The sequence below is a fragment of the Dendrobium catenatum genome, unplaced genomic scaffold, assembly GCF_001605985.2.
Source record: "Dendrobium catenatum unplaced genomic scaffold, ASM160598v2 fragScaff_scaffold_1608, whole genome shotgun sequence".
NCBI lineage: Eukaryota > Viridiplantae > Streptophyta > Magnoliopsida > Asparagales > Orchidaceae > Dendrobium > Dendrobium catenatum.
In genome coordinates this window covers 6,799,736-6,823,748 of record NW_021320070.1, presented here as the reverse complement: position 1 = coordinate 6,823,748, position 24,013 = coordinate 6,799,736, and the positions used below count along the sequence as shown (strand labels likewise).

Below are 24,013 nucleotides of genomic sequence, written 5' to 3'. Positions count from 1 at the left end.
TTCACTGCTTTATCCGTTGGTTATTTTGTTATATATATAGCCGAACATTAAAAAAAAAATTATTTATTTAAAGTTTTTGGTGGATAAAGATTTAGGGCGGATTTCTTTCTAAATTTTGAAAAAAAAGCTGTTACGAAGAAAAAAAGAATGCCGTCTCAAATCTAAGTCAAAATTTATTCAAATTTATTCATATTCAAATTGTTTCTAAATATAGTTTAGAATATATTCAAAATTTATTTGAATTTAGTAAGATTCGAATTTGTGGCCTGAACTTTGTTCGAATAGAATCAAACATAATTTAAATCTTATTCAATTTTTATTTGAACAAAGTTCAAATTACACTCTAAATACCATCTTGGATCTCACACTAAATTGATTCTTATCAATTATTTATTATGTTTCCTAATAAAAATCGAACCCACTTAAAACTTTTATATTAAAAAGTCGTTTAAAGAAGTAGGAAGAAAGTCGTCCCAAATGAAGCCTTAGTTGTCATATTTTCCTTCTCCTTCATTCGGCACTTGATATTTAATTCAACTTTAGAAAATAATTGGTTGTGATATAGGTATGATTCGGAGGGTCATGCATTTGAACTTTGTTCGAACAAGAGTCGACAACATGTTCCAAAATTATTCAAAATTGATTTAACATGTATTCAAATCTTAAATTCAAACAAGATTTGAATACATGTTTATAAAACATTTAAACTTATTCCTTGATCCTATTCATAGCTTTATGTTAGAATTTGATTAAAACGTCAGAATTCAATTGAATCATATGATATAAATTCATAAATATATGATATAAATTCATAAATATATGTGCCTTTTTATTATTAAATCGTAGGAATATATTGCATTTTGTATATGAATGAAATCAATTAGCATAAATTGGTTTGGTAGGTCGACTCTTTACTTTTAAGATGACTTGTGATAATTGCCTATTGACTATTATTATTGAGTGATGGTTCATAAATTTATATCCAATTCAATAAATTTTTTTTGCATATAATTGGGCTGTTATTCACTTTTTTCATAGATATTCATTATATAGCTAGAAATTATAGGCCTTGCTTCTTTTAGTCTACCTCCTACGATTTATTTATAAAAAATTCTAAAATTTGCTTCCTTGGTTTGAGACATAAGGCTAACTTGGATAATATAATTCATGATTATTAGCCTTATAGTTGAGTTGGGACTGCTACTTTTACAAATAAGTGGTTTAGAGCTTGATAATCCATGTTGAAAAACCTATAAGATTAAGGTTTCGTTTGGATAACTTTCTTACTGCTTCACGTACATGGACTCCTTACCCTCACCTATTGGAACAATTATTAGGTCCAGACACCAAGCTCTACATCCAAAGGACAATAACATGTCGTCGCGGCTCTTACTCTTTACCATGCGGCCCGACGACCCGACCCTGACCGAAACCCGGTATTGTTATATTCCTGTATTGCTTGGTATTGCTAGGCATTGCTTGACAATAACGAGAAATACCACTCTCTCAAGACCAATACCTAGCAATACTTAGCAATACCGAACAATACCTAGCAAAACTAGGGTATTGCTCGGTATTGATAGGTATTGGTCTTGACATAATGGTATTTCTCGTTATTGCCGAGCATTATCGAGCAATACCTAGCAATACCCCGGTCTGCACAAATTAGCCAATACATAGTAATCCAGGGTCCGATCCGAGTCGGGTCGTCAGGCCGCACGGTAAAGAGTAAGAGCACATGACACTATTTTACTGGCATCTGAATGTAGAGCTACGTTAGAACACCGAACCTAATAAAAATTCCACCTATTGCCCTTTTTAGCCCTTTCACGCTTCTTTAGACTTTTTGTTGATTTAAAGACAATTATCGTATAGATTTTTTACATAGAGCGATACTCATCTCACTTAATTAAGGTGATTCACCCTCTGCTTTATTTGCTAACACATTTTAAAACATAAATTGTCCTATTTGAATAATACTCTTTGAATCATAGTCTATCTTTGATGCTAAACAAAGCAAATGAAAGGACATAAATATTTCTTTTATTGAGAGTATCTCTTGCAGATGTCATCAAGTATAATTAAGCTTAGAGAATTTGTTCCCTTGGGAGACTAGTCATACCAATATTCTCTACTAATTGATGTCATTTTGACCTTAATAATATGACTTATAGTGAATATTTTCCATTGGTTGATATAAGCTTAGAGAATTTTAGTGTCTCTTGCAACCTTTTTTAGTCATTGTATATGATGGATCTTTATATAAAGCTAAGACGTTAAGCTCTCTTCACTTTGTGAATATTCTAGCATGCAATAAATCCTATTTATTCATAAAATATTAAATATTTTTCGATCCATAATGCTTATTCTATTCTAATGAATATTGGTGTTCTCTTTTTTGGATATTTAATTATACTAAACTCAACTCGCCCTACCTTAAATAGTGATTGGTACAATATTATTTTAAAGATATGAATGGTATATATATATAAGTGTGTGTGTGTGTGTGTGTGTGGGGGGGGGGAGTTTTCATTGCCAATTACCGCATCATACAATTATTATCACTAGTTGCTATTTACTGGTCACCTGCCAGTTGAGCACCACTAACCGTCACTAAAGACAGCCACCATTGCCCTCTGCCCCAAAAAAGAAAAATAATTAGCCACTGTCGTTTTTAATCACCAGCCATCGTTGGAGCTGACTGATGTCATCACCAAGAATGGCCACTTCTTGTTGCCTTCTTCCTGTAATGGCCTCAACTATCTTCAAACTTTATACTACAATTACATCTTGGAATATTTGCGGATGTATATAAATATAAATTTTAACATCTTAGCTTTGCACGAAGATCCAACATGCAATCAAATAAGAGAGATGGTCCAGTATTCATAACACATATCAAATTTTTTTACGTAGAAAATCCTAAAAGGGGAAAAATCACGGGGCCTAGCCTTGTTTGAATGAATCCACTAGTATTTATAGTTGATTACAGATGAGGCCCTTCATTAGGAGGGAAGGCCTTGTCTTGATGTAATAAATATACATCATATAGAGTGTGTTCCATGGTGGAAACAAGAAGAATCACTGTTGACATGTTCATTTGGTAGGAAGGATCATAGTCCGAAGGCAACGAAGGTTAGAAAGAACATTGTCTGATGATGGAGGTCGGAAAGACCGTAGTCGGCAGGCGACGGATGTTAGAAGGACCCTAGTTGGTGAGTGACGGAGGTCATAAAATCATTGTTTGGAAACAAAGGTTGGAAGTACCATAGTTGGCAGGCGAGGGAGGTCGGAAGGACCGTTGTCTAGTGTCAGAGGATAGAAGGACATAGTCGACGGGCGACAGAGGTCGGATGGATCATTGTCGAGCGACATAGGTCAGAAGGAGCTCAGTCTGTGGGTGATGAAGGTCGAAAGGACCATAGTCGAGGGGGGCAACAGTGGTCATAATAGATGTTGTCTGGTGAAGGAGGTCAAAAAGACCATTGATGGGCAAAAACCTGATGTCGGGTAGAGATCTAACGATGGGCAAAAGTCTGGCATCGGGTAGAAGTTTAACGAAAGTTTGACGACGGACAGAAGTCCTACAACAGGAGAAACTTCAGCGTCGGGCTGAAGTTCGACGAAAGTCCGATTATGAACGAAAGTTCAGTGACAGTTGTATATTTGGCGTAGAGTAGAAGTCCGACGAAAGTCTGGCGACAAATGGAAGTTCGACGTTAGGTAAAAGTCTCACAAAAGTCTGGTGAAGGGTGAAAATATAGCGTCGGGTAATAGCCTAGCAACATGTAAAAGTATGATAATGGACGCAAATTTGGTGAAGTTCTGCGTTGGGTAGAAGTCTGGCGAAATTCTAGCGACGGGTAGAAGTTCAGTGACGGGCGGAAGTTTGACATTGGGTAGAAGTTTGATGAAAGTCTGGCGATGGGGAGAAGTCTTGTGTTATGTAGAATTCCGGCGTTGGGTAGGAGTCCGACAACGGGTAGAAATCTGACGATGGACATAAATCCAACAACTGGTGAAAGCTCTGCATTGGGTAGAAGTTTGACAAAATTTCAAAGACCGGAGACGAGTAGAAGTCCAGCGTCAGGTTGTCACCAAGCAAAAATCCGTATCAGTTGGTGGCAGAGCAAAAAATTGGCGTCCGTCGATAGTTGGGCAAAAGTCCGGCGATAGTAGGTGACCGGGCTGAAGTCCGTTGGTGGACGAGGAGTCTAGTGGCAAGAGAACTCTTCATTCTCTTCTTGCTTGGGTTCCCCTCTTCCTCCCTTGCTTCCACCCCTCTCAAAGAAGAAAGATGGATCTATTTATAGTTTTCTAAGAGTGTCATAACTTGTAAATAAGAGGAAGATCAATGGTAAATTGAAAGTAGTTTCAATCTCCTGATTATGGACCATTTATTTGGTATTTGAATGTCTTAATGATATCATAATTTGACAATCTTAGCCTCGTTTTATTTGTCTCGTCGAGCCGCTCGACTCGACTATAAAATGTCGCATTTGAAATCTGTTTTGTAATCCAAATTATAGATTGAACCTTCCAAATGCGCTTCGGGTCTTTGATATGGACTCATTTGAGCTCGGATTGAGTCAAATTTGGTGTCATTGAGTTCGTATTTTCGAGATGTTCAGTTCAACTATAAGTTTGCTCTAATGAGAGCTCAGATGATCTCTGATTTAATTTTTTAAATTTCAGTTTGATTTTGGCTCGAGATTCGTGCTTGATCAATATAATTTTTTTATGATATATTAACAACAAATATTTTATTTCAAATCAAATAAAAAAAACACTCAAATTTATTTTATAATCATCCAAATAATTATAAATATTCCTAATATATTATATTTTTTATGCCATGCTTTCTTTTTTCAGTTAAGTAGTTAACCAAATATCCTCATATGTGAACGAGAAATCTAAATCTAAGTAACTATGAAACGATATAAATAAAGTTATCAAGATCATGATCTCCTTCAATCACTAATGGCAAGAGAATGATTAAATTATTAAATATTTAAATATGATAATCTTATGTCAAACACTTTTAGAGGCGCATTAAGCATACTTCATTCAGATTATCAACTGTACGTTAAGTTATTTTATATAAAAATTATAACTAATTTAAACTAGAATTATTACTTCTTTTCTTTCATAGCTTGCTTATTACTATTATAATATAAATACGACAAAAATAGCTTAAAATTTGGCTTTTTTTTAGGTTGCTTGTACGATCTTAAACCCCACGTCCCCACTCCATCTCTTGCTTTCCTTTCAAACAGGCTCTTTCTGTTTCTCTTGTAACGCCAGCGGTCGCGCCTTCTTCCTCTGTTCGTTCCCTCCCGGCGCTCTTTCTTCGCCTCAAAATATCCCAAGCCGAGCGTGTCGGCGTATTTCTTGTTCTGCCACTTCGTTTGGTTTTCCTTCCTTCCGTCTTTGGCGAAGGAAGAGATCCAGAAGAAGGCTACCATCCTGTCGATCTGGTAACTTCCTTTGTCTCTGGTTTCCTTTGCGTAGGGCCACTTGGGTTAGTTCTTGTCGTGGTTTACGTTGATAGGCCTTTTATTAGCTCCTTTTTGGCTATTCCTTCTTCTCTTTCGACTGTTTTGATGCTTTATACTGTCATCTTACTTGAGTTTGATGGATTTTTTGTGGTTGTGGTTCGTCTAGAATCGACTGTTTCCATTGCCGACTCATCTTTTTTTTTATTAATAGCTAGATTTTGTTCTTACAGATTTTCAGGCGGGTCTTGTTTTTGATTCGGTTTGGGGGTTTTATTTGAATCGTGAATTCAAAATGGTGTCTTTTTCTATGCAATAAATATTTTTTACTTATTTTTTATTTTTTAAGTTTTCAAATGTCTTATTTCCCTGAATGATTCCTATGTAATTTTTTGTTGTTCTACTTCTCTCTCTCTCTCTCTACACACACACACACACACAAGCATACTTTCTGTTCCTTCAACTCAGTTCGGTGATTTTTCTGATATCTTCCCCCTTTTTTGATGATATGAGACGACTTTTTTCCTATTGTTAAATAAAAGACTTTGCTATACTCTTCCGTTTTTTATTGTTATTAAGTTGGATGATGCCTTGGTTTGCGATTAAATAGGCCTATATTGCCTTCTAAGAGTGTTTATGACTTCCTTATCTGGAAGATGGGGGACCATCTTGCATTGCTGGTAGATCGCCTACTTACGGAAGCGACACTAGCGGCCACTATAGAAAGCAGAAGAAAGCCCGAAACGGGACAAACCATGCTATTACCAACTGCTTCTGGGAGTGAATTAAGTCAAAAGAGGATTGCTATGAATGGTGGAAAACTAGTTGAATGCAGGATCTGCCAGGATGAAGATGAGGATTATAATTTGGACGTTCCCTGTTCATGTCGGGGCAGTCTAAAGGTACAGTTAAAATGAATTTTAGCTATAAATTATGTTCTTTCTAATTTCAACGGTGCTTGGTTTTCTAAGGGATTATTTGATGAAGGTCATCATTTTGTAAAAGTTTAGCGGCAACAATTAAGCACCTTTCTTATTAAAAAAAAAAAAAACACCTTGCATCTTTATTATCCATTTTGTTTTGGTCATATAATTATTTTTGTTATAATAAAATCCTTAAAAATTCTTAATATGTAGTAAACCTTGTTGCATGCAGGAAATGCTTCCACGAATGATATAATTTGGTGAACTTTTTTTTATTGTATCTTAGAGCTTCTAAACACACATGCATATGGTAGAAAATATACGACTTTTTTACATAGAAAGCCTCTAATGAGGAAAAAATCATAAGGTCAAGCCTTATTGACCAATTTTCACTATTTTGTAGAAACTCCATATGAAGATGATCCACATCTAGGCATTAATAGTACCTATGCATAACATGCCTCTTAGACAGTTAGAAGACGTCATGCCAGGGGACCAAGGTTAGTTGATGTAGCACGTATATGCGGGAAGGGGGTCATTTGAAATTTGGGATTTCAAATTAAATGGAGAAGAAAATTATTCCTTTAATTAAGGATGAATTAAGGCTCCAATAGGGGGGGGGGAATTAATGTGAATTAAATGGATTGGAGAGAGAGAGAGAGGAGGGGTCGGCCTAGAGAGGGAGAAGGAGAGAGGGTGTCCAGGTTCGTTGAATGTGGTGATTGATTTAAATATGAATTAATTTCAGATTTGAGAATATTAGGGAAGTTTCCAAATGAAATTTAACTTATTTTAGAAAAGGATTTCAAATTTAAATTGATTTGAATTTGAATTTGAAAAATTTCCTAAATTAAAACGTTGAATAAAAGGAAAGTCTTGAATAGGGATTCAAATTTGGAAGAAAAGGGGGATTGGGGAAAAGAGGCCGGCGGTTAGGCTAGGAATTAGGGTTAGGGTTAGGTGGCCAACGGCTTTAAGAGGGAAAGAGGGATTATGTAAGGGACTTTATGGCTTGCATAATCAAAGCTTTTTAATTGACGAGAAGAAATTAAATCAAATCCAATCAGAGATTTAATTGGACCTACTTTAAACAACATTCCTAAAATAAGAGTCCTAATTTAGGAAACAAATTTAAATTCAAATTAATTTGAATTTTTAATTCGAATTCATTACCAAATTAATTGTATATAATAGGAGGGTTTTGAATACAAGATGAAATTGTGGGAGCCAATGGAGGGAAGAAGGTGGTCGACGGCTATGAAGGTATTAGGGTTATGGTTTGGGAGAGCGTTCGTGGTTTGGAGTGGGGGAAAGCTGGCCGGTTAGGCTTAGGATGGGGATGGGAAATTTCGATGGGGAAGAAGGAGGGGATTGTGGGAAGAGGCCAGCGGGTTTGGGTTGAGGATGGGATGAAGCCATCGGGATTAGAGGGAGGATGGAGATGGTGATTAGGAAAATAAGGAGAAAACAAAACAAAACAAATAATAATAAAAAAAAAAGATATAACCCGAGCCTTGGACTCTTTCGAAGACTGATGGGTGATATGATGCCCTTCACCAATGGACTTCAAGCCACGAGCTCGGACCCATCCTACGGCTGGTGGAAACCACGGTTCCCTCCATAGGGATTCTCACTGACGTTCTTCCCAAGAACAAAAGTGCAGAACACAAATTTTTATTATAATTCTATCATACCTAATACAAAAGAAGGGGCCTCTATATATAGGCCTCAAAAGAAACCAAAAGATAAATTTGCCCATTGGGCTTAAATAAGACATTACTCGTAAATAAAAAAGAGTACAAAAAGGAAAATTTCAAAATTAAAATAAAATACAATTAATAAACTAAAATAAAATGGAGTGATCTCGGGCGTCGATCTTCGACTCTTCCTTTGAATATCGTCCACCGTCGGATGTCCGCATCATTAGTCCTCTCAAGAGTCGATTGAAATTAAAGTAGAAGTTGATGTGCGATGATAAGATTGAGGATATCCTATAATAGTCTCAATAGTAGTATGTTCAAGTAGATTTGACACATATTGCATTGCATTGCTCATTGAGACATTAAAGGCCATTAGTCCTTCAAGTTTTTTATGGGCTACTTGGTCATTACCATTGTATGTGTTGTGTTTGATACCCTCGATTGTTGTAGGTGAGATGACATATGATGGGAGTGTAGTGAGAGTCAAGGGATCATGAAAAATGCTATCGAAGGAAAGGAATTCTCCAAAATCATTTCTACTCTCTACCCTATATATCATCTACCCTCTTGGTTTATTTAGCTTTGGTCGCATCAACTGTACATTTTTTTATTAATATTATGTGCCTGGTTTGATTACTACAAAAAAATCACCTATTTTTTGGTAAAATAATAGATTTAAAATGGGTTGCTTGTGGCCTAAAATCCATGTTTTCGATGGATTTCCTACAATAAAACGATTTTCCGGTAAAACATACATTAAAATGGCTTTAGTCGACTCAAAATTCATTGAAAATCTTATTTTCGTTGGATTTCCATCAAATTAAATCACCTTAATTATTGAAAGCCATATGTTTCAAAATCCATCAATTAAAATCACTATAATTTTCATCAAAAATCATATTTCTGATGGATCTCCATTAGATAAAAATCCCATAACCTTTTTATTGGCTTACTCTTTCACAAAAAATTATATAATATAAATTCAATCCATTAAAACTCTTAATTAGGCACCTCCTCTTACCAACAAACTAAATAGAGCATATGACTACAAAAACTTTCAACCATGGGAAAGGAAGTAAGGAAGAAAAGCTAGGGCATACCTTCTTGATTGAACACAGTCACACATTGACAATATCTAGAAACTAATGACATCCAAATTGTCTACTTATTATGCAATCTCACACGTGAGCCACTTTGCCTCACACGCACTCACTGCGCTGGCCCAAGTTATTGCCTGTACTTAGTTGCCTCCCAATTGTCTCTTTTATCGTTCTCCTTTTTTTCTTATCTTGTTGATTTGCTCGCTTTTTTCTTCACATCCTAGGAGTTTCGATTCTGAAATTAATAATTGAACATGAGGTAGTGGGTACGAAAATTGGGTTCGGTCGGGTGATTGGACTGGCTTGGTCGAGAAGGTTAAATACGAGTCGTTATAATGATTCATAGCTGTAATGCAATAAATTAGAGAATTTTGAGATCATTCAAGATGTTCAATCTTTTATCATGGATGTGTATATAGAATAAATTAAGTAACAATGCAAAAATTAAGGTGGCAAATATTAGATATTTCACTAATCTATGAACTCTCATTTTCAAATTGCAAAATCATATATAAGGCCTAGCATTGTTGTTTGTTTTAATAATGGTAGGTCTTATGTTGCTGCTAAACATTCTCTAAGCTCAATTATATAGAAGATAGGGATGGTTTGTTGCACCTTTCATTGCTAGCTATTGGAGTTAGGCAGGGCCAAAGAATCATGAATGAATGAGGGAGGGCGGAAAGGAGTTGACTGATTCAATATCCTAACCCCAAATTTCTATACAAAATTATAACTGCACATTTAGACATTAAAGTTTTCTGGCATACATGATTCATATTTATTTAATTTCGTCAAAAGCATCAATTGCTTTTTAAAATGCATGGCCTAAACCACTTGAAGATGTATTTGTAACTTTTTTAAATTGCATTATTTCAATTCACTTGGAATTTTCTTCAATTATTTAGCTATAGCTGTTGTTTTTATTTTTATTTTGAAGAGTACATTTTGCATTAATCAAAAGCTATAGTTGTTGTTGCATAATAGTTTCTTACAAAAAACTAAAACCTAGCCATCTCTTTGATAGACAAAGATCCAATACAATCAAGAACATTAGATTATCATTACTTCACAATAATAAAACTATAAAGTTTAACCATATAAAACAAGTATTGGGATGTACATGCTATGTGCAATGTTTAAAGCCTTATACAAGATTTTTCTAAGTTATAGCTTAGTGCATCTTTAATTTTTCGCTTAAGAACTTTACTGAAACAAATGGAAGTAACAAAATAATCTCGAAAAATAATGTTTAGCTATAATTCCCATAAACCTTGTACACTACTAAATACATTATATTAATGTTTCTTACAAACCTCAAATTGATCATGTAGTTGATCTTTTATTCATCAAATGAAAAATATTACTGTTTAAGTCTATGTTCATATCAGCTCACAACGACTTAGTAGCAAAAACTTTACCAAAATGGTTGAGCCCACGTCGCTAATTTTTATTTGAAACATTTAGAAATTAGACGTATTGTATTTGTTGAAATATTTCGAAGTATAGTTCCAATTTAAAAAAATAAAATAAAATTATTAGATTATACTTTTATAGGAATGAAACTAAAACTTACCAAGTTTCAATGTGTTCGTCTAAAACCTCAATTTATGCTATCATGGTTAAATTGCATCATTTATTAAATTATTAGATTGACCTAATTAATATTTCCTATGCTTAGTTGATATAATGATATGGCCATAAACTCTATTTTTTTTGTCCATAAACTCTAATAGCTATTTGATGCAGGAAGGTTTAGAGTCTAAGGTTCTTAATACAACTAACATACAACAACAACAACAACATCAAGCCTTTATCCCACTACGTGGGGTCGGCTACATGAATCCTTTTTCTCCATTGTGTCCTATTAAAAGTCAAATTCTCGTTTAAATCTAATAAAGAAAGGTCATTCCTAATATTTTCTAACCAAGTCTTTTTAGGTCTACCCCTACCTTTCTTAACATAAGTCAAATCTAATACCTCTACTCTCCTAACCGGGTCATCGCAAGGCCGCCGTTTTATGTGACCAAACCATCTAAGGCGACTCTCTCTAATATTATCTTCTACTGTAGCTACTCCAACCTTTTCACGTATATGCTCATTTCGTATCCTATCTCTAAGGGTAAAGCCACTCATCCACCTGAGCATCCTCATCTCTGCCACACTTAACTTAGTATTATGCTTCTCTTTTAATGGCCAACATTCGGCACCATAAAGCATTGCAGACCTCACTACCATCTTATAGAATTTTCCCTTAAGTTTGAAGGGTACATTTCTATCACATAACAAGCCCGATGCATTCCTCCACTTCAACCATCCAACTTGAATTCTACTGATAATATCCCCATCTATTTCACCATCACTATGAACAATAGAACCAAGATATCTAAAATGTGTACTCTTATTAATGACTTGATCGCCCAAAGTCACAATCCCCTCACTAGGTCTATTACTACTAAAATTACACTCCATATATTCCGTTTTAGATCTACTCAAGCGAAAACCTTTAGACTCTAAGGTTGACCTCCATAATTCAAGTTTACCTTCAACTCCCTCTCTAATCTTATCAACAAGAAGAATATCATCAGCAAAAAGCATACACAAAGGTACATACTCTTGCAAATGTCTAGTGAGAACATCCAAGACTAAAGCAAAAAGATATGGGCTTAAGGCTGATCCTTGATGTAACCCAACCGAAATAGGAAAATACTTGGTCAATCCACCTTGTGTTTGAACACAAGTAATAGCTCCTGCATACATATCTTTAATGATTTGAATATAAGCATTATTAACTCCTTTCTTTTCAAGAACTCTCCATAGCACTTCTCTTGGAACTTTATCATATGCTTTTTCTAAATCAATAAATATCATATGTAGATCATCCTTATTTTCTCTATATTTCTCCATCAAACCTCTTAATAAATGTATGGCTTCCATAGTCGACCTACCCGACATGAATCCAAAGTGATTTTGAGAAGCATCAATATCACGCAGACAAACCTATGCTCCAAAACTCGCTCCATAGTTTTAAAGTATGACACATTAACTTAATACCTCTATAATTCGCACAATCTGTACACAACCTTTATCTTAAAAATAGGAATTTAACACACTCATTCTCCCACTCATCTGGCATCTTTAGTCTTCAAAATAGTATTAAAAAGTTTAGTAAGCCATGAAATCCTTCATCTCCTAAGCATTTTTCACACCTCTATTGGAATATCATCAGGTCAACAGCTTTTTCACCCTTCATTTTCTTTAAAGCCTCTCTAACTTCAGTTTACTAATAGCCGATAAAAATATAAATCTTTATTTTCATCTAGGGTGCTAAGGTCACTATAGTCAATCTTATTTTCACAAATCTTCATTAAAAAGTTAGCAAAATATTCTCATCCATCTTTGTTGAATATCATCTTCTAAGAAAAGTATTTTTTGATCTTCATCTTTAATACACTTCACTTGAACTAATCCTTACTACTCCTATCTCTTTTTGGCTAACTTTATACATATATCTTCTCCCTTTTAGTATTAATCTATTATATAATCACTAAAAGCTAATGCCTTTTGCATCGCATATTGCTTTCTTAGCATCCTTACGAGCCACTTATATATATTCCTCAATTATCAGAATTTTTAAAATTAAACAGTTTTATGACAAAAGCTTTCTATTTTTAATTTTTTCTTGCACATTAGGATTCCACCACCAACTATTTTTACTATTGGGAGCTTTCCCTTTGATACTCCAAGGACATCTTTTGCAATATTCTTAATATCACTATTCACTTTTTCCCACATAATATTAGCATCCTCATGCACAGACCCAAAAAACTTATGATCTAAAATCTTATTTCCAAAAATATTTTTGTTAATATTCTTTAAATGCCCCATTTAATCCTAGAAAATTGTTTTACTTTATTTTTTATTTTATGCCCCTTATCTTAAAGTCCAAACTAATAATCGATGTTGGGTACATAAATTTTCACTCGGAATAACTTTACAATCTTTGCAATCTAAACGATTTAATTTTCTAATGAAGAAATAGTCAATCTGGTGTATTATCCATTTTTATAAGTGATGAGATGCTCATTCCTTTTCTTAAATAAGTATTAGCAATTAAAAAATCATAAGCTAAACAAAAATCCAATATGGTCTTGCCACCTTCATTCGTCGTTCCAAATCCATGGCCACCATGAATGCTTTAAAATCATCTACCTCTCTACAACATGTCCATTTAAATCTCCTCCAAAAAAACTCTTTCTCCAAAGAGGTATATTTTGTATTAATTCTTATAAGTCATTCCAAAAATTTAATTTAGAACTCATATCCAAAACCTATTGAGGAGCATAAGCACTTATTAATATTAACAATCTTATCATCACAACAAATCTTTAAAGCTATAATTCTATCTCCAATCCTATTAATTTATAACATTATCCTTTAAACTCTTATCTATTAATAACACCTTAACACCATTTCTAGTATGACTCCTACCTGAATACCAAAGTTTAAATCCTAAACTATCAATTTCCTTAGCCTTCTCTCCAACCCATTTAGTTTCCTGAATGCACAAAATATTTAATTTCCTATGAATCATAATATCTATTAATTCCATTAATTTTCCTGTAAGGGAACCTATATTCCAAGTTCCTATCCTAATTTTAGTTTCATGGACTAGCTTCTTTGCCCACATCCGTCCTTGATGTGGGAACCCTTGCCTATTTAACACTGCACCCGGGCGCCGGTGCAGCGGCCCTTGCACACTTGTCACTGTATTCAGGCCATACAGCGCGTCGCTTCCAGGGGACGCCCTAGCATTAACACAATTTCTTAAAGGATTCATGTCATTATTGTTCGACAAGTTTTACGCTGGCTGTCGACTACCTAACGCAACCCTCCACTTTTCTCATCCAGGACTTGGGACCTGGCAACGGCAGTGTTAAATACAACTAACATGATGAAATAAAATATATCACACAAAGGGAATTAGAATTTACAAATCAATGATTACTAAATATATAAATTTTGTTTTTTTGGCGCAAACCAAAACAAAATGAGGATTAGACTCGAACAATAATGCAATGATAAATACATCTCGTGAAATCAATAAGAAATTAGAGCCACACAAAATCAACAAGCAATTGCAATTTATTTATCATAATTAGAATCCTAGTTGTATTAAACTTGAAATAACATTATGAACGTTAGCTAGTAGATAATACAATATTTAAAAGCAAATATGCAAGTCCATCTAAGTAGAAGAAATCTAGGGCTCATGCCAGTACAAGAAGATGGCTTTCATTGGAATGAAAGTCACATTTATATCACACTTAAAGAAATAACGCACCAAACTTGCACTCACAAAATGGAAAAATAGCTTTTTTTCCAATCAAACTTGTTCCCTAATCCTTAGGTTGATTGATATGGTTTGCACGGATCTGTCCAATACAATTCAGGTAATCCCAAAATTTTAAATTTGATATTTTTCCAAATTCCAATTAGAATTGACAAAATTCCCTTCGAACTCCTTCCAAAAAATTCCATGAAAAGCTCCATCCAAAGTTGTCAAAGACCGTAGATGGTTCAAACTGCTGCCCGCATAATTCCAGAAATACAGTAACCGGTGAATATGAACCGTGAGAAGCAACCACAGCTTCACAATTCCAGCTATTTTAATCCCATAGGAAGGAAATAACAAGCCACATATGTAGGACGCAAGTCATATATATATATATATATATATATAAACTAATCCAAGCCGTGAAGTAAACTAGTCCAAGCCCATTACCAACCATATAAATTCAATTTAAAATCAGGGGTTCAAATTAATAGAGAACAAATTCCACTACATTCCTCATAGGCACATTTCAAATGACTGAAATAATAAACTATAAAATAACAAATACCAAGTGGTTAACTAAACTTGCTCAGGTTATTTATTTGTTCAACATTTTTGTTGATCGTTAAATTACAAATCTCCATCACATGTTAACATCCGAAGTGGAAGACCAAACATTGAAGCATATTTTGAAGGTTTGCTTATTATAGATATATAACAATTTCATATATGGCATAAGCTATTGTTTTCACTTAATTGCTATCAATTACTCAACTTTATGACAACATTGTTCTAATACTTTTTTTAAGTTTCTATTATGCTTTTACTTATATGAGCTATCTTGTAATATTTTTGCCTTTTTCAAATTAAATGAAAAAACTCTAACTACAAATACACCTTGCCCAATTGGCTCGGTAACTGTTTTGTATAAAATCATGTTGCATATTTTAGCTTAAATTTGGTAGATTATGTCATTCTTCTTTATGCAGTTTGCCCATCGAAAATGCATTCAACGATGGTGTAATGAGAAGGGTGACACAACATGTGAGATATGCCAGCAGGTATCCATTTATTTATATTCCTATTTTATCATATAAAGCCCCTAGAATTTATTATCTTTTGGTCATTATTCTTTGGCGTGCAGCAATTCAAGCCAGGCTATACTGCTCCTCCCCAGTTGTTTCACTATGGGGGTGCTCCTATGAATTTTAGGTATGCTCTATAAAGAAATTTTAGTTGAATTAATTCAGTCTTAATTATGTGATACTTATTATTTTGTTGATGCAATAGTTGAATTAATTCAGTCTTAATTATGTGATACTTATTATTTTGTTGATGCAATAGTTGAATTCATTCAGTCTTAATTATGTGATACTTATTATTTTGTTGATGCAATTTTATATATGTAGGGATATAGAATAATCAAGGTTAGAGATAATAGAGCTAGGAATTTTGATCAAGTTGGATGTATTAAAAGTCAAGATTAGATGATCTTGATTAAAAATGAAGACATTAAAAAAGATTGAAATGCTAATTAGATTACTAAATGAGAGTTTAGGAAAAAAATATTTTTGAAGGGCAGAATACAATATAATGTATTAATATTATAGATCTATCCAAAAAAAGAAGCAGATTAAGCTTTGCAAAGATGTAGAAATATTAGGCTTTATATCAGTATGAAATATTTGTCGATATTTGGAAAGCTATGGGAGTTATTGCAGTGATTTGATTTATATATCCTTTCAGTATAAATTTGAAGAATTATATAATGCCAGCTAATTGGAGAACAAGCGTTTTATATGCATATTTTAGATTTTTAGGACAAAAATGATGTTCAATATTGTGTTAACTATAAAGAAATCAAACGTATGGAGTCATTTAATGAAGTTATGGGAGAGAGTGATGAAATATATGTTTAGAAAAATTAAATCAAATTCGAAGAACTAGTTTGGTTTCATGCCAGGAAGATGTACTGTGGAAGTGATATTTACATTAGATTAATTAATAGCAAAGTATGAAGATCAAAAAGATATATTTAGATAATTTTAGATGTTCAGTAGGCATATGATCAAGTATCACAAAAATGGATTCGATGTGCTTTAAGGCATGTGAAGTTCAATGAATTGAATATGACATTTTACCTCTGTTATTTTACCACAAAAAACACATGTCATGGTATTGTTATCAGATTCATTAATCAGTATTGCATATTTTCATGTTGGATTTTTTTTAAAGAGTAAATTGAATCTGATATTTTATGATCACCTATAAGCAAACAAATTCAAATAAATAAATTTTAGTCTCCATTAGTATTAGATGAATAAAAGCAATGTAAAGTTCATCATACAAAACACAAATCAATGTAAAGTTCATCAAACTAATCACAAATCACAAATAATGTCAATATGACACTTTCTTTTTTGCCACAATCAATTCACGTCCCCACATTTAGACTCATGAAATATCACACAAGGTTGCTGCCAATTAGTATTGATGAGTTAAAGAGTGATTATTCTTTTGGAATGGATACAATGACATCTAATGAAGTGAAATGAATTGAAAATTGACTTGGTGGATTAGGCATGTATAACATGAGTATAAAATGCAACCATTAGATAGGTAGCATTGAAAAATTAGAGTGAAAAACATAGGAGAATATAGATAGAAATTGTTCAAAGTGATTTACAAAAAATAAATTTAACATCTCATGCAACACTTGGCAAGAATGAATTAAAAATAATAATTTTCATAAAACTAGCCTGAAACAAGGCTAATGAAGATTATTATAATGATATTTTCTTCAAGATCTGAAATAAACAATGATAAAAATAATAATATAAGAATTTATTTCATGGAATATTTTTTAAAAGAGAAAATTGGGCAAAAAAAAAGGAGAATATTATAAGTTCTCCAAAAAAAATTGAAATTGAGTATATTTTAACAATGTGTACAAAAGTAATGTTTTAGATTATGAAAAGTCTTTTATTAAGAATTTATTTTTCAGCTAAATATCATATAATGAAAGCACACATACTTGGACTCTTTCTACTATCTCCGATGTGAGATTGAAAGCACACATACTTGTAGAAGATTTGTAGAAACAAAAACATAAACAAAAAAAAAAATAATAATAATAAGAATTTTGTTATGCTCGGTAGGGCTCACTTACTAGAATTGCTCAGCGAGAAACACAGTGGCGGCCTTCGTCGAAAATAGAGGAGAAACACGGGAGAGGGAGTTTGCTTCCGTCGCGTGCGGAATCAGACGAAGGAGAGGGTGGAAGGGCTCGAGCACTTTGTCGCTTCCTTCGTGCATCGAACAGGTTGCGGGAGCAATCAAACCGTTCATTCATGACTCTCATGAGGATTAGGGCAGCAACAATATAACATTTATCTAATAATTTAATCATATTTGGTAATTAAAAATATATTATATTAAAAATAAAAAAAATATAAAATATAAAAAAATTATAATTATATAAAAATGTTTAAATACTATGCCTCGCTATTTTGCGCCATTGCACACACATGGCGCAAATAATGTGCGTCATTTTAAAAATTTGCGCCTCGCCACGCCGTGCGCGGTGTGCCATGGCGCACGCTATTTTATGTCATTGACATCTATGTTTTAATTAGTGAGATATTTATTGAAATGAGATATAAATTAGAATAATAGAAAAAATAATTAGAAGATAGAGGCATTATAATTACTAAACCAAAGATTGAATCGTGAATGTATGATATATAAATTTAATGGGTATAATGCTAATAATTATCATTCAATTAGAGTGGTTTAAGTGTCTTGGATCTATTATACAGTGGAAGAAAAACAGATGCAAGCACTTAAGTTCTAGCGGTAAGATTGAACGGTTAAAATGGAGAAGTTTCTTAGATTGTTTTTGTGTAATAAAAATGATATTATGAAGTTTTGAAGGTAAATTTAAATATTTGTAATTAGGCTAGTGATATTGTGTGGATTTAAATGTTTGGCTTTAAAAAGGACATTGATATCTAGGTTGAGAGTGAGATAAATGAGAATATTAAAATAGATGTGGCAAAACTAAGGAGGATATGAATGATTATATTATATAAACTATTGCAGTAACATCTATTACAAACGACATGATTTAAATAGGCTTAATTGGTTTGACAATTTACAATGAAAAGTAGAAAATAAACTCATTAGATGAGTTGATAAAATTAGTGCCGGAGAATTATGAACAAAAAGTGGGAGACCTAAGGTTACATCGATATAATTTGTTTAAAATGATTGATGAAGAATTTGTTCAACTCTTTAGACAACACTTAATATGGACAAATAGAAAATGATGATCCCTAAAATCAACCCTAAATAGTTAAAATAAGGCTTCTAATGACAATGACATGATATGTATGAGCTATCACTACGACAACTTATGTTCATATACACATTGAAACAATTTGATGGTGTTATTGAAACCTTCTATGCGTGCATCATGTTGTATGATATACATAGAATTGCATTCCCTATTAATACATTATTGTATTTATGCAGGGGAAGCTGGGGGGTGTCTCGTAGGGAAGTCCAAGATGCACAAATCATAACAATTGTTCCATCAGATCGGGACTTGATCAACTCGGATTATGATTACTATACATCTACCAGTGCAAGAAGCTCAATGTATTGCCGTTCCGTGGCCATAATAGTGAGTGATTATTGTTGATATAATTTCAACATTTTTTTGATCTATTTGGTTGAAGAAGAATATTAAACCTTTTCTTGCATCCAGTTCATGGCTCTCCTAATTCTTCGCCACACATTGCCCATCATGATAAGTGTTTCTGAGGACGATGAGCAGTATTCATTCACACTATTCACGGTAACAGTTAAACCATATTAGAAAAAGAAGGAAAAAAAGAAAATGAAAAAAGATAAACATTTTTGCATCAACTTGTGAGTAACTTTCTTAGTGTCTCTTTATGCTTCCTTTCATATTAGATGCTAGCCTTGGGGATTGCTGGAATACTTCTGCCAGTTATCATAATGATCAGGGTAATAAATGCATTTCAATGCCGTCAGCATTATCAGGTACTGCTTCGTTGGTAGATTATTAAACAACTATTTCCGAAAATATCACCTGTACATCCTCTGAATTACTGTTCATTTTTTTTTACCACTTGATGTAGAGGAATAACACTTTGATAGCAATTCATGTAATGAAAATATTGATCTGATTCCAATTTAGTAGGAAAAGTCATCCTTAATTCCATTTTGAATGTGTGCTTTTTGATAATCACTTTTTTCCCCTCTAAATCCTGAATGTAATGGTGGGTTAAGGCAAAAAATTCTAGTATATTTATGTAATCATCAAATGCAAAATGAGGGCCCTAGGCTTACAAGATACAAAGGGTGCATGACAGTGGTTGTGAATCAAAGAAAAATACATGAGTATCAGTTCAAAGACTCAGCATCCAAACTGAAGTAATATTCCATCTCTAAGAAGGCTATTCAAACTCCCATAAAGTATTAACATCTAGCTCGTGTAATCCTCCAATCAGCTTCAAGGTAATATCAAGGTGTGTCAATAGGAGCAAATTCCATTGTTACCTCGCACCAAGCCATCATGTAATTGTCATTGGCAAGAAAATAAATGAAAGAGAAGACAGCCTCACCCTTTAACACTTTAAATTCCAGGAGACTAGAAGAAGCAACAATCAATTTACACTCACTCAAATCATGAATTCCATAGCTGATACTTTCTCAAACCCCCGAGAAAGAGTTCATCAGAACTGCAACATATGAAAATGATGAGTTTCTTTTATAAAAAGCAATGTTTAAGATTGCGCAATTGAGTATTGAGGCGTTTTTTCATGAGCAAATTTTTTAAAAGTTGTTGCTCTTATGTTGCATAGGAAGAAACCATCCTTCTGGCATGGTGCTCTTTTGGTTGCTCCTATGTGCAAGGTCCTTTCTCCTATTTCCCACCCTTTGCTTCTTCAATGCTAGAAAACTCTAAGGATTCATTTGGGGCAACTTTTTAGCTATTTTATTGTTCATATGGCTGTCGCATTGTTATTTGTTCATTATTTTCTTGTTATTTTTTCAAGTTTTCACAATCACAGATGTTAGTGTATAGTAGGTATACGAAATCTGCTTCTTTAATAGTTGCTTTCAAAAAAATTGCTTTCTTATAATAATTTTGCAACTAGTTTTGTAAATAGTTGCAATCATAATCCTTATTTTCTCCATATGTAAACCAATATTTTTATTCAACTAAAAAGGATAACTAAGTACATCTTAGTACTAATTTGCAGAGGCGCTGCTTTTGTTTCGGGTTAGCAGGTTGGATTGTGTCCTGTTAGGTTGTTGGCGGGTTGGATTCGTGGTTGAGATTTTAATCTATTTAGATAAACGGGCCGGGTTCGGCTCAAACATTAAGAGAGGGTCAATTTCGGGTTGGATCTAAATCCGACCTGAAAACCCATTTTTACGCCCCTAGATGCGTAGATGCAACTGATTGTGGACGCAAAAGCTGGATCATGAGGGGGATGATTAGGTTGCACGAGGCAATACATACTAGGTGGCAACTAGCTTCATTAGTACTAGGGTTGCCTTTGGAGGGTGACTTTACCATCTCTTATTTTATCTTTAACCTAAACTCTCTTTTGATTTTCCACATGCCTACTTAAACTTTTTTTTTCCTTATGAATTGCACACGGATCGGTATTCTTTATTTAAAAGAAAGACGAAACACCAATTTTAAATCTAAGATAAGTACATTCTAAAATTCTTACAAAAATATTAAGACTTTCCCTCTATGTGGGGTGGTCTACATGAATTCTTTTTCTCAGTTGTGGTCTACCTTTTCTAACATAGGCCAAATCTAAAACATCTACTCCCTAATTGGGTCATCGGAAGACCAACATTTATGTTTCCAAACCATCTAATGCAACTCTCACTCATTTAAATTAAAGAAATCCTAAAACTTGGATTCATTATTTCATTAATATTAAAATAAACAACTAAAAAGTAATCTATAACTATGCTAATCTTGCTGCCTACTTTAGATATTGCATCACTATCAAATACTCTTTCTTTTGGGTGGTCACTTAAATTTGAAACCATTCCTTCATATTATAATCTATTTTATTGGGCTTGCATGCTACAACCATAAACTTTCATGAACAAATAAGTTTGGTGTATGTACCTAATTTAAATCTCCATATTAAGGGGGAAGAAGGAATGCATGTGGTAGTGGGAGGGGCGAGCATTATCCTTGACAAATGGCACTCAATTATCCCCATGTTTTTTTTTTGTTGGCATTTACAGGTTGCAACATCGAGTTGATAGATTAAAGCTTCATTTGGGTTAGTTTTTTTACTGCTTCTTAAAACATCTTTTTATTTTTGTACTAGAAAGCTGTTTTAAGAAACAGTAAAAAAAGCCCGTCCCAAATGAAACCTAAAATTACTAATGAATACACACAAAAGACCTGACATCTATCTTCTGCTAACTATCATTGCAATATTATTTATTTTTATTGTTCAGTTCCATTTCGATAAACTTTAGGTTCTTCTTGAATTGTTACCTACTTACCAACAGTCACATAATTAACTCCTGTTCAATATCTTATTTTCTTATTTTTAACATTAGATAGCATCCTTTTCTGAGGCTTATTTATGTCCTTACCATCTGTTTATTCCTTTGGATCCTTACAGAGAACCCATGGTTTAAACATTTCAGAAGAGCAAATACTCTCTCGAGAGCAGCTAATCTAAATCCGCTAATACACTGCTGATGGTTTCATAACATCTGGAACTATAGTTGTAAATAGGAAACCTGAAACGAAAAAATACAAAAAATGATAACGAGAAAATGCTTTGTGAAAGGTGAGGTGTGAATTTACTGTATTTATTCAATGTACATAGAAAGAGGCTATTCTCTCCAGATGTTTGGAGCTGCTGCTGTAATGTAAATATTATTATCCTTGTAAAAGATTAAGGTTCATTAGTGATATAGAAGCTTTTCTCAAAGATTAGCAGGATGGCTTTCATTCTTTTTTTGTTTGTTGACTTTGCAAATACTGGGCTATTGTCAGGTGTATTGCATTCTTTCTTCACCATTTTCTTAGTTTTTGAAGCTTTTAAAATGTGTAAGATTTTACAAATTTTGATATCAGCAATGAGCTGAAATGAAAATTGAAGATTCCAGATGACTGTTAAGCTGAATTTGAATACGAATCTGTCTTGAAATGATTCAAGTTTGTGCCTATTTCAAAGGCTAAGTCGAGTCAATTCAAAATTACAAAGATCTGTTGTTATCAGTCTCAAGTCATAGTTAAGAAAATTAGAGGGTTGTGTTAGATAATTGACAACAAATTTAAAATTTGTTGAATAATCAGGATATAAAATTTTTAATACAAAGATATGAAATTTGTTACTTTTAGTGTCACTTGAAAATTCGATCCCAATATGAAATTACTTAACAAATAACTTGAGAGAGTTACAACTGGAAAACATAAGCTTTGAGAAGTGGAAAAATGATAAGAATGTGGGATATTAAGGTTTCGTCTGAGACAGTTTTTTATTTGTTGAACTAGTATTTTAGTAAAAAAAATTAAATTTTTACTAAAAAGTTATTTTAAAAAGGCATAAAAAAATCGTCTCAAAAAAACCTACGAGTTGGTAGTTTAGTGTGCCTTCAGACATTCTACAACAAATGATGGGCTAGATTAGTGTTTCAGTCTGCTTGTATATAACACAGCTGCTAATTAGTAGGGGCAAAGAGCAACAATTTTGGGATTTATTTGAGAAATTACATTTTTGTAAGCCATCAAATGAAGAAAGGAGATTTATAACTTAGGTTTCGTTTGGAACATTTTTTTTTATTGCTTCTTAAAGCAATTTTCTAGCATATAAATTTTAAATTTTTTACTAGAAAATTACTTTAAGAAGTAGTAAGAAAGTCATCTTAAACGAAACCTTAATGTCCTTAACTTTGGATCAATGACTGGTTTTCTTAATATAGATCTTTAAGTCCATCCAACTAAATATGAATATAAGATGACATGAATTTTAGCCCAAGATACAATCCTTTAGTTTAATGACTTTGTCCCTTAAAAAATTCTAACAAGAGAAAATATTTTACGGTCTACTTTGTTGAATTCTTTGCTCTTTTTGATAGTGCTATAGCAGATATTCATTTTTTTTAGTTCTCTCTTTAGTGACAATCTACAAGTTGCCAATGAGGCTAAGGCTTTATTTGGGATGACTTTTTTACTGCTTATTGAAGCAGTTTTTTAATACAAAAATTTTAATTTTTTAACTAAAAAACTGCTTCAAGAAGCAATATAAAAGCCGTCCCAAACGAAGCCAAGTTTGGTGGAAGCTTCATATTTCCAAAGAGCCATACTGTCAGTGGGAAGATGGCGACAAGCGTGGCTATGTGAAGTTTAAAAAAGAAAATATGGGTTTGAACAATGCAA

The 24,013-nt window shown here is 33.3% G+C and overlaps 1 protein-coding gene across 2 annotated transcripts; it reads left to right on the top strand.

Moving 5' to 3' along the window:
- Positions 1-5,230: 5,230 nt before the first annotated feature.
- On the top strand, positions 5,231-22,573 carry LOC110106375. Of its 2 annotated transcripts, none has more exons than XM_020836256.2 (8): positions 5,231-5,477; positions 6,152-6,397; positions 15,540-15,611; positions 15,695-15,762; positions 19,084-19,234; positions 19,319-19,408; positions 19,528-19,617; positions 22,248-22,573. In XM_020836256.2, the coding sequence occupies exons 2-8, from the start codon at positions 6,152-6,154 to the stop codon at positions 22,305-22,307; spliced, it is 777 nt and encodes a 258-aa protein (XP_020691915.1). In that variant the 5' UTR covers positions 5,231-5,477; the 3' UTR covers positions 22,308-22,573. The 2 variants fall into 2 exon arrangements, with proteins under 2 accessions (XP_020691915.1, XP_028556770.1); XM_028700937.1 differs by having other exon boundaries at positions 6,106-6,397.
- Positions 22,574-24,013: the final 1,440 nt, after the last annotated feature.

Excerpts from the sequence above, each read along its gene's own strand:
- LOC110106375 (XM_020836256.2), top strand. The coding sequence starts at position 6,152 with ATGGGGGACCATCTTGCATTGCTGGTAGATCGCCTACTTACGGAAGCG. Across the intron at positions 15,612-15,694 it reads CATGTGAGATATGCCAGCAG|CAATTCAAGCCAGGCTATAC; the intron begins GTATCCATTTAT and ends TTTGGCGTGCAG. Across the intron at positions 19,409-19,527 it reads ATTCATTCACACTATTCACG|ATGCTAGCCTTGGGGATTGC; the intron begins GTAACAGTTAAA and ends CTTTCATATTAG.